A 10,800-nucleotide genomic window follows, 5' to 3' on the forward strand; every position below is an offset into this window, starting at 1 on the left:
GGAGCAGAACAGGCAGATCGACGAAGTACACTGCTGAGGGAAGCAGCGGGCGGGTCAGGAGAGGTCTGGCTCGCCATGTGGTCTCCTCCGAGGCAGGCGAGAATCGAACTCATGCGGAAGTGGCTTCAGATTCTCAGTGCTGTGCTTTAACCCGCTGCGCCACCAGGGAGGGCCCTCAAACCACATTTTTAACCAGTTGGATTGTCCTCCAGAATTAAGTTATACAGGATTTTTAAAAAATAGCACTTGGAGTAACTTTGCAACAGGATGGTCCCTAGGAAAAGGGGAGGTTTCAGATTCCCTGCCCCACCCAGAATAGGGTGGAGCTGAGTAGAGAAAAAAAGAGAAGGAATCTGGAGAAAGAGAGGGAAAGAAGGATGGAGAGCCACAAGGAAACCTGAGGAAGCCACATGGAGCAGCAAGCATGTGATGAAGAAACCATGCTTGTTTCCTGTAACAGTTAAAGCAGATGTGGGTGAAATTCCTGTAAGGAGGTGACTATGGCAGTGTTTATACTGATTTTGATTTTGCTCTTTTCCTCCCAGATTTGTCTGGCCATTTCTGACCCTTTTTCATGGGTCCTGGCCAGAAGGTGCTTTAATATCATGGCGGGTTCAGGCCTTGCTTTGGGCCAATCCCTTTTGGGTGGACTTTTGCCCACGAGGGGATGGGTAACTTCAGGTCTTTGACATTGTATCTTTGTGTTCCATGTTGTATATTCACTGCAGTAAAGTCCCTTTTCATTAAAGTTTTATGTGTTTTGTCTTGATGCAGCGGATGGCAGAACCCATTTAGAGCAGGCAGGTTTGGGGCTTCAGTGGTGCCCCTCTCCCTGTCCTGTGACAACTTCAATTTGGAAGAGGAAATTTAAAGCAATAATCGCAATAAAGCTTTCAAAAAATTATCACATGTGGGTTCAACAAGTTCAAATTTCACTTTTAAAAAAGCATAATTTGGGGAAGTCAAACATATATTCTATTATACTATGCTACTATGACGACTTTAAATTTTTTTGGGTAAAAAGACGTTTTTAAAAGTTATCTTCTTTTGGCCCTCCCTGGTGGCACAGCGGGTTAAAGCACAACACCGAGAAGCCTAAGCCACTTCCGCCTAAGTTCGATTCCTGCCTGCCCCGGAGGAGTCCACATGGTGTGGCAGACCTCTCCTGACCCGCCCGCTGCTCCCCTCAGCAGTGTACTTCGTTGATCAGCCTGTTCTGCTCCCCACTCTGTCTCTGGTGAATCCTCTCACCCTCCGCATCTCTGGCCTGTACCCCAGTTCTGTATGAATAAATAAATCTTTAAAAAAAAAAAAAAAAAAGTTATCTTCTTTTTTGAAAATTATATTAGTTTATTTTTACATATTTTTGTGCATTTTTCCATCTCAGTTGCAATCCCCTTGGGTTTCCCATCACCAAATCACCCATGTGCCATCACCATAGTCCAGTGCATTTCCCTCCGACTTTAAATTTAAAACAATTATAAAAAGTTCTAACATACAGAAATAATTATATGAATTCTACATTGATAAGCTTCTTAAAATTTGCAAGTAGTTTCAAACACAATGAAGATTGGAAGAAAAAGATTTTTCAAAAATGAAATGGGAAAAATTCTAAGTTAATCTTCAAAATATGTGATGACTTCTCTTTTTTCTAAGCATTACTATTTTTCTCCTTTATTCCCTAATCTTATAGCTCTGAGGGCATAATTTCCATAAAAATCTGAGACACTGAGGAGCAGAGAGTAGAGGAAAGGGTAGGAGGAGATGGCGGTGGAGTGCAGTTGAGGACTATGGGCACCTTGGTGGTAGGAAGCCTATGTGACTACACCTGAAGGCAGAAATCCTATATTATAAAAAAATAAATAGGGGTGTTTAAAAACAAACAGTAAAATAAACAAACTTACATATTAAAAAAAACACGCAAACAAAAAATAACTATACTGGAACACAAAGGAAAAAGCAAAATGCCTGAAGTCTTTAAAGTGAAACTCATCTGATTTATTTTAGGTACGGGATATACAAACCAAGTTTTTTATTTTCATGGAGGCTCTATTTAATGCTATTTAATGCAAAATTATAACACAATACTCTGGGGAATTCTTATCTTTCTGTGAGGAAGGGCCATTTTCATGGTTCACAAAGCCTCTAGGAAATAAATTCCCAGAAGGGTGGGTGAAATCATTTACCAGTAGCAATAGTTAACTGGCTGGGGGCAGGAAGAGGTGTTGTGGCTACCCATATCTGTGGCTTCTCTGCAGGGAAGCCTATCAAGCTCAAAAGGCAGCAGCAGAAGAAAGTACATGGCAGCGACTAATAACTTGAAGTTGGCTTTATGTGACAACAGATGACAGTCCCCAACATATAAACTATCATCACATCAACACATACATCCACGCATATATGACATTGCTTAGATGGTTAATACACACAATTTAGGGCATCAAATCAAAAGATTTTATAGTAATATTTAGTGAAAATGAGAGTCACAAGTTATTATTCAAATGCCAGATGAGGGCAATTTGAGGTCATAGTCTAAATAGGTAAGTTTGTTCTGAGGAGGTTCACCCTGGTTACATCACACTACAAGTCCTGAACTTTCATATTTTCCCAGAGCCCAAAAGTGCTTTAAGTTCTATCTGAAAAGTAAAGGATATCAAGCAAACAGTCATTTCTTTTCTACTACTCAAGCCAATATGGTAGTTCTCTTCATCAAATACTCAAAGAAATCTTGAACTTATTTTTTATATTAGTTAGAAGGATTAGGAAGTCTCTGTGCAACCGTATTATCATACTCTGTACTCTTTGTCTTCACTTTTAAAGAATTCCCTTTTTGCTTTTCTATTTCCTAATTAGGGATGCAAATAACTGAAGCACTTCAGGTCTGTGTTTGTAATGGCATTGCATCAAGAGATTCGTCAAGAATAATCAATGTAAAGTATGGCCCTATGTCTTGGGCTATCGTTCAGTGAAGATGCTGATTACTACACAGGTATTTTTCATACTTGTATCTCTAATACTAGGAAAAAGAGGAATCAGAAGGAGTTAAGCCAGGCAGCACTGGTTACAGTACAGACAACAGAAGTATAGAAAGAAAGGTGGGAACCCTGATAATTAGGAATATGCAAATCAAAACCACAATGAGATACCACCTTATATCAGTGAAAATGGTACATATTTTAAAAACTAGCAACAACAAATGTTGAGGATGTGGGAGAAAAAGGAACCCTCCTACATTGCTGGTGGGAATGCAAATTGGTCCAACAACTATGGAAAGCTGTGTAGAGGTTCCTCAAATTGCTAAAAATGGACCTCCCACCTGATCCAGCAATTCCACTCCTGGGCATTTACTCCAAGGACACAAAAACATTAATTCAAATAGCCTGCCCTCAATGTTTATTGAATCACTACTCACAATAGGTAAGCTATGGAAACAACCCAAATGCCCAAAAGTAAGTAGATGACTAGGTCAAGAAGATGTAGGATCTATACACAATGGAATATTACTCAGCAATCAAAAAAAAAAACCCCAAAAAACCTCATGCCATTCACAGCAACATGGATGGATCTGGAAGGGATCATGCTCAGTGATATTAGCCAGAAAAAAAAACAAACAGATGTTTTCTCTTGTAGGGGGTCCAAATAAGGGATGGGGGAGAGAAGTAATTATAACAAAGTAAAAATCAAAATCAACAGGCAACTATAATCCAGAGACCTTCTTGGGAGGGCGGGGAGGAAATTCATATCAAAACAATTATGGGAAGAGCACCAAGGACTACAGTGATGATGCATGGGCGAACTAATAGTGGAAACTCCTTGGTAACCAAATATGTGAAGATAAAGCATACATTATATGAAAATATTTTTTTAAAAAAATCACTGAAATTTATAAATTAATAAATCTTCATAAGCAAAAAAGAGAGAGAGAGAGAGCTGGAAACATCCCAGGGGCAGGTACATGACAATGTTTAGCTCCAGGACATTATTTACTCATAAACCTGTTCTAGTATCTGTTTTTGAAGAGTTTAATGTCCCTGAGATAGCTACACAGAAATGAAAAACTGCCTAGGCATTGCATGAAGAAAGTTCATAATTATATGGGTAAGCTGAAAAACTAGTGGTTTGTTTGTAAATGTTTCACGACTAGCTCTTCACAAGAAAAAGGAAGCTCTGATTTCTATCACATAATAAAAGATAGAAGTATAAGTAAGGACAAAGCCAGAAAACTTAGACCATTAGAACTGTTAGGAAACAAGACGACTTCATTTCTTCCATGGATTTAATATATTATTGGTAAAGGTGTCCCATATGTGTTTGCTATCATGAAAACTAAAATTAGCTCTTTCTATCTTACATTAAAGAGAATATAGGATATACATGGAAAAGCTTGATATAAAAAGGGATATTCTAATACTTTGCTTTAACATGAGGATAATTTGTGAGCACTATTATATCTTGAAATGATTAAGAGGAAAAACAGGAAGATCATTAAAATATATTATTCAGAAATAAACTCATTGTAATTTACAGAGAAGAAAAATACCATAAAGCATATGGGGTGAATTAGATAAATTATAGAAATTCATTTTTCCTTTTGTAGTGTTATTCTACATGTAAAATCACCAAAAAAGATTACCAGTCTGCTCCAGAAAAATAATTGTGACCAAGTGATAGAATAACTATGTCATACAACCACTTACTAAAAATCACATTTTCCCTAAAAATGTAAATCCTTCAGTGACATGACATATAAAATATAAGTTGCAAATTATTAGATTTATGCCACTTGACTATACTTTTTCCACAATAAGTAGAAAAAGGAAACTATGGGCCCTCCCTGGTGGCGCAGCAGGTAAAAGCACAGCACTAAGAAGCTAAAATCATTTGTCATTTCAGCATGAGTTCAAGCCCCGCCACGGAGGTGACCCACATGGCCTGGCAGACCTCTCCTGACCTGCCTGCTGCTCCCCTCAGCAGTGTACTTCATCAGTCGGCCTGTTCTGTTCCCCACTCTGTCTCTGGTGAAGACGCTCATCGCCCCTGCACCTCTGGCTTGTTTCCCAGTTTTATATGCATAAATATTTTTTTAAAAAAAGAAAAGAAAAAGAAAACTATAATGTAGTTGAATAAGGAAATGATATTAGAAAACTGAGAGGAAAAGAAGAAAGACCTTTGATATGCCTAAATATTTCTTAAACAGGATACCTAAAGTAAAGGCAATTTGCAGAGGACTGAATTAGCAAGGATCCATGCATCTTCACAAATTCAAAAAACACAGTAAAGAAAACTGAAGTTCAAATTTTAAAAGCAAATAGAAAATAATTCACATTGTTAAAAGCTGAATTCTTAAAAGTTATCCTTTACAAGAGATTAGATAAATATTATCTGAGCTAAAGAAGTAACCAGAATTCACTTTTCCTATGTCTAACAGATATTTTCAATTTTAAATATAACTAAAACAACATAAAAAAATCAATCTGATTTTAAAGAGTTTAAACCAAAGTGTCTGTGCCAATTATCTGGTAAGTACACAGCGCTAGGAGAGGGCTTCAGTCTTTATCTTCTCGGTTGTCCTGCCAGAAATGGTTCTTCCAACCCAGCCATCCATTTGACACACACAAACCACTGGCCCCCAGAAACACAAACTGGATGGCAGTGAACAGTATAAATTTTGAGGATCAATGAAAAAGTTAGGTGTGTGTTCTACTGTATATTTCCACACACAGAAAACCATGCAAGTATTCTATTTTTCTTAGGAGTCGGTGTTCAGCTGTAAATACTTAAGAGGTTTTAAAATATTTCCGGAGAAAAATAATTCAGTGACTTGAATTTAGAATACTAATATTATCATTCATGTTTCTTCTTCATTTCATTCAAGTATCATTCAAGAGAACTCCTACCACTCTGTCTCTTTACCCTGTTAATTTTTCCTGTTAGTAGTTTCCTCTAACTGATATTAAATTAAATATTTATTTATTTGGTGCCTACCTCTCCCAACTGGAATGTGAGCAAGGACTTAGCCTGCTGTCTCTCTAGAGCTGACACTCGTGTATCTGCTGACTAAACTATTAGATTTCTGTCAGATATGAAGGGGGTTAAATCCATTGTTATCTTTAATAGGACAACAATAAATAGTAAATGATTTACAAGTCAAGAATATATTGCTAATTAGTGAACTAGAATGTATCGGTAGTTTCTAGGCAGCACCCTATATACCTAAAAATTTTGAGACTTTTGACATAGTTCTCCCAAGTTAGGAAAGTTTTCAGCATCTTCACCATTCACCTCTGGGATCACCCAATGTGAGGACAAACGTTCAGACATAGAACACAGGGTAGCAGAACTGGCTACTTAACTCAAGTCAACAATAAAACAAAAATCATCAAAACCTGTAAGTCTTCCTCAATCAGACTATCAGAAATGGGAAAGAAATAATAGTTTACTTATAAATTAAAGATTTAAAGATGCTACAATTTAATTTTCAATAATAACACAGAAATGAACTTGAATTTGATGAATAATGCAAAGATTCTCCCAGATTTTTTCCTTGTTGACTTTAAAAATGACTAAATTAGGTTATTTAGAAGGCAAAAGGTCAAACAGAATAGGAGGAAGATTGAAAGTAAAGGCCACAGATATCCAATGCAATTGTCTGAAGAATGCTCCAACTTCAACTCTTTAGTGGATCATAGTATTATTCCAATATATGAGGTCTTTTGCAACAGAAAATCTATCTTACATAATCATACTACAAATCAAGAGACAGAACCAGACCTGCAGCTAAGGTCTAAACTCATAGCACTTTTTATCACATTTTGCAAGCATTGTTCTCTGAAAGAAATATGAAACAGCATCTATTTTTGATTCATATACAGTGAATTAAATTTTGTCAACTCCAGCATGACATGTTAAGAGCACTGTAAAAAGCTACCAGTGGGTCATAGATTTGATGACGGTTGAGTATTATGTGACCTTGGGCTAGCTATTTCACCTCTCAAAGCCTCAAAAAGGGTCAGTCTGATAACTTTCAAGCTTTAGCTATTCTTAGGCTACACTGATTTGTTACTTTAAGCAAATTAACATTAAAAAATTTTAATAACTTTAGCCTTGCCCTAAGCAATATCTGTGAAATCACATGTTCAACTGAAAAAATATTTTTCTGATTTACATTAAAACATATAAATAATAATGTGCACCACTCATTTATCATGAATTGTATATAAACCACACTTTAGGAAATATAAACAATGATTTCTAATGCTCTTCATAGGTCTAAAACTTAATGATGCTAATTAAATCTCCTACCATAGGAGCTAGGGCTTAAAATGATAATCTTATCAATGTCAAGTGAACACCCCTACAATAATTTTTCCACTAGAGGCACAAAGTTTGCTATTTCCTTAACAGAAGGATTTCTTTATGTCTAGAGTTTTTTCTTTAGATACAAACGTTATTTAGATCACTGAATTAAAAACTTGAGTTAACAAAAACTGGAACAGTGCAAAAAGTGTTTCTTTAATGAAGCTTTACCAAGTAAAATAGATTTGCTTCTATTGATTCTGAATAAAAACACTCAATCCTACTTCTCCAACACTTACCCTATCCTACCCTTAATTTTCATTTCCTTTTCTACAAAAATCTCTTTAAGAGAACACGGGAGCCTCCCTATGAGAACTGAGTTATGTCTTTAAAACATGACTCAAGTACACAACAGTTGGTGAATACTATTTTGGTAAAAACTATTTCTTTTCTACCACTGTTTTTGATACCTGAACCAGCCAGATGCCATCTTTTGTGTCTTCTACGAGCTCATAGAAGTGCATTTCACCACTGAAATTGGTACTTGAAACAGATTCAGATGCTTCTTCTTCCTTGAGAGCAGAATAGAGTTCACCCTCCATTAAGTCACCTAAACAAAGTAAAAAAAGAACACAAATAAGATTTCAAAAATCCCACATTCCAGGCTCCAATGACAAATTCCATTTTACACTGTTAACAAGCCAGTATACATCATAGAACTCTATAGAAAAGAATGGCAGAGCCCAAATATAAGCAATAAAGATTTCTATATCAATAAATATGTAGTAAGAACCTACAATGTGTCAAGCAAAAGTTAGCAAAACAGAACAATCCATTTCTTCTTAGAACTATTCTATTGGGAACATCATATTTTTGAAATTTTTGAATTTATACAGTTCAGAAAGCATTCACAATATTGTTTCATTTTATGCATAGCATGTCCAGGATTCAAACACTTTTAAATAGTATGATTTATATAATGACAAAATTTTAGAAATAGATTTACAGAATTGTCCCATTACCATCTGCTTAAAATAGTAATGGAGCTTTTATGTCCTAGACAAAAGATTACCTCTACGGGCAAATTCCATATTCATGAGCAAATTTACAGTATAAACTTAGAGCTCATATCATCAAATAAAATGTAAAAGAAAGCACTAATGTCAAATTATTTCAGCTTTTGCCTTAAATATTAAATAATGAGAACTAGATCTGACAGCAACAAACAATTCATGAGGAATACTCAAATTTTAAAGTTAAACTGCTATGGCAAGACCCTGCTATAAAATGTGATCAAAATCATAATTTTTGTTGAGCCTTGTATATTCTGTAGATGACATGTGAGCTCCTTGTACACTAGAAGAGAGAACTATTTTTAGGTCCTAAGGAAAGCCATACTAAATAAAAATCAAAAGACAAAATGGTGTTATTAAACATTTTATCAAGAAAAATGATCTGGCTTTGGCTGTTAAGACCCTTCTCATTTCTACACGTGAACAGTTGTACAGGTGTACAACTACATTCTCCCCACCCTGTGGTAGAAGCAGAAGTCACCACAAACCAGTCCGCAAACGAGGCAAAAATAATACACAATTTTACATTTCTCTTTAAAAAACTATCACTTTAATAGGGAGGGATCCTAATTCAGCAGTGAAATATGAATTTGATAATTCTTAACCTATAAATATGTGGATGCTAAACTCCGTTGGAAGTTAGTATTCTTATCACACCACCTACCTGTTATATTCTAAATAATGGGAAATTGTCTTATAAAAGACACAGCTGATAGATATACTTGAAACAACAACAAAAAGATAACCATCAATTTCAGTTGCTTCCTACAGAAATCCCTAAACATCTTTCTCAAATTACATATTCCTTCCAGTAAGTATAGCTAAAGGAAAAAAAAGTGTAAATTTTTTACGGGGGGGGGGGGGTAAATGTTTAATCACATCTCTCATTTAATACATCATCCCCCAAACCAACAGTTACTGAAAATGCGTCCTTAAAGATGTTAATAATTGTATTGCACGATTCAATTCTATTTTCGATCCATTTAAGTGGATGCAGCAATGCCTGTGACCCAGAAGGGGAGAAAAAGTTTCATCAGGACACATTTTTTTTTAATCCTGAGAGAAATAGCCAAAGCAGGCAATCACTTAAAATTTTCACCAAACTTAAAATTCAAATTGCATAGTGTACACTTAAGCTATGTCTAAATTCATTATTTGGGCCTAAATGCCTTTTTAATACTTAGTATTCCAATATTTTTCCTTCGTGGTAACTTGCATAACAGACACTGGTTTCAACAATGTTTTGTGGTTTTTTTTGTATATCCTTTATGAATATAAACTGATATAAACAGATACTACTTTGCCTTTAGTAGCTGCATTCCTAAATTCTGAGGAAGAACACTCAATTCAGTAAACAAGGCTGAGAAGCTTTCCTATAGACTTATTTTAATATAACCTTAAAAAGACACATCAACCCCCTACAGCTAATTCCACCCCCCTGCTCAAAACTGGGATTCACTTTTTTTTTTATTTTTTTGGTAGAAAACCTGGGCAGCTCTCCTAGTAACAGCTTAATCTTCCCAGGTAACACTCATTCTTGGGGACTGCCAGGTACCAGAAAGTCAGTGTAGGTCGCCCCATCCATCTGATACTCGCCTGACTTTTCCACCAGCTCCCGGACGTCCTTCTTTTCGGGCAGCCCCGAGTATCCCAACCCCCGGCACTCCAGGATGGTTTTCAGCTTCTTGAAGCTCAGCGCAACCGGATCCACCAGCTGGGTGGCAAAGATGCCAGTTTCATACCACACAATGGCCTCAAAAAACCTGGCCAGGACGAACAGGACCAGAAAATAGAGCAGCAAGAAAAAGAGCTTCAGCCACATCTTCCCTCGCGTTCTCTCTCTTTCCAGAGAGCTCAGACGACGAAAAGGCGGAGGGCGGCGAGGGAGCGCGCGTTTACGCCAGCCCGGGCGAGGGCACCGTCTCGGCCAGTGTCCGGCCCTCGCGCCGTCACTGCGGGGTCATGCCCGGCGGGGAGGCAGGTGGATTTGGGTATTGGTGCCCGGAGCGAGGAGAAGGCGAGGAGAGGCAGAGGCGCGGAGCCTCGCGCGGGCCTTTCAGTCGAAAGGAGAGCAAAATACGGGGACCTACAAACAAAAACCAAACAAACAAAACACCACCGGCGCCTGTCGACAAAACGCCCAAAGCAGAGGCGCGCGGGGAGAGCCCGCGGGGAGAATCAAACGAGGGACGTTTCCCTGGACTGGGGCCACTGACGAGGTGGCTGATCGGCCTTCCAGCACCGTACCTCAAGGGAGGCCCCCCAAATAAAACAGATTCAGGTCCACAAAGGAAGCGGAGCGGCGGGCTGCAGTCCCGGATGGGGAAAGCGCTGGGCCTGGGAGGCGGTTGGGACTGCGGCCGGGTTACCGCGGCGGCAGGTCAGGAGGGCGCGGCGCTCGGCTCGGCCAGGCCCCGGGCCCAGCGCGGGG

At 37.9% G+C, this 10,800-nt stretch overlaps 1 protein-coding gene across 2 annotated transcripts in view; it reads right to left on the reverse strand.

Annotated features, from left to right (window-relative positions):
• Positions 1-10,744, reverse strand: part of LOC101627058 (E3 ubiquitin-protein ligase RNF103) — a 50,761-nt gene extending 40,017 nt beyond the window's left edge. The window contains exons 1-2 of one of the 2 annotated variants that reach the window (XM_004691609.2): positions 9,966-10,298; positions 7,767-7,906 (exon numbers count right to left, since the gene is read on the reverse strand). In XM_004691609.2, the coding sequence (XP_004691666.1) occupies positions 7,767-7,906; positions 9,966-10,191 (366 nt within the window). In that variant the 5' untranslated portion in view covers positions 10,192-10,298. Of the gene's footprint in view, positions 1-7,766; positions 7,907-9,965 lie in introns of both variants that reach the window. The other variant, XM_004691608.2, reaches the window with a different exon arrangement.
• Positions 10,745-10,800: the final 56 nt, after the last annotated feature.

This window comes from Condylura cristata, unplaced genomic scaffold, assembly GCF_000260355.1.
Source record: "Condylura cristata isolate star-nosed mole 26May11 unplaced genomic scaffold, ConCri1.0 scaffold00031, whole genome shotgun sequence".
In the NCBI taxonomy this organism is placed as follows: Eukaryota; Metazoa; Chordata; class Mammalia; order Eulipotyphla; family Talpidae; genus Condylura; species Condylura cristata.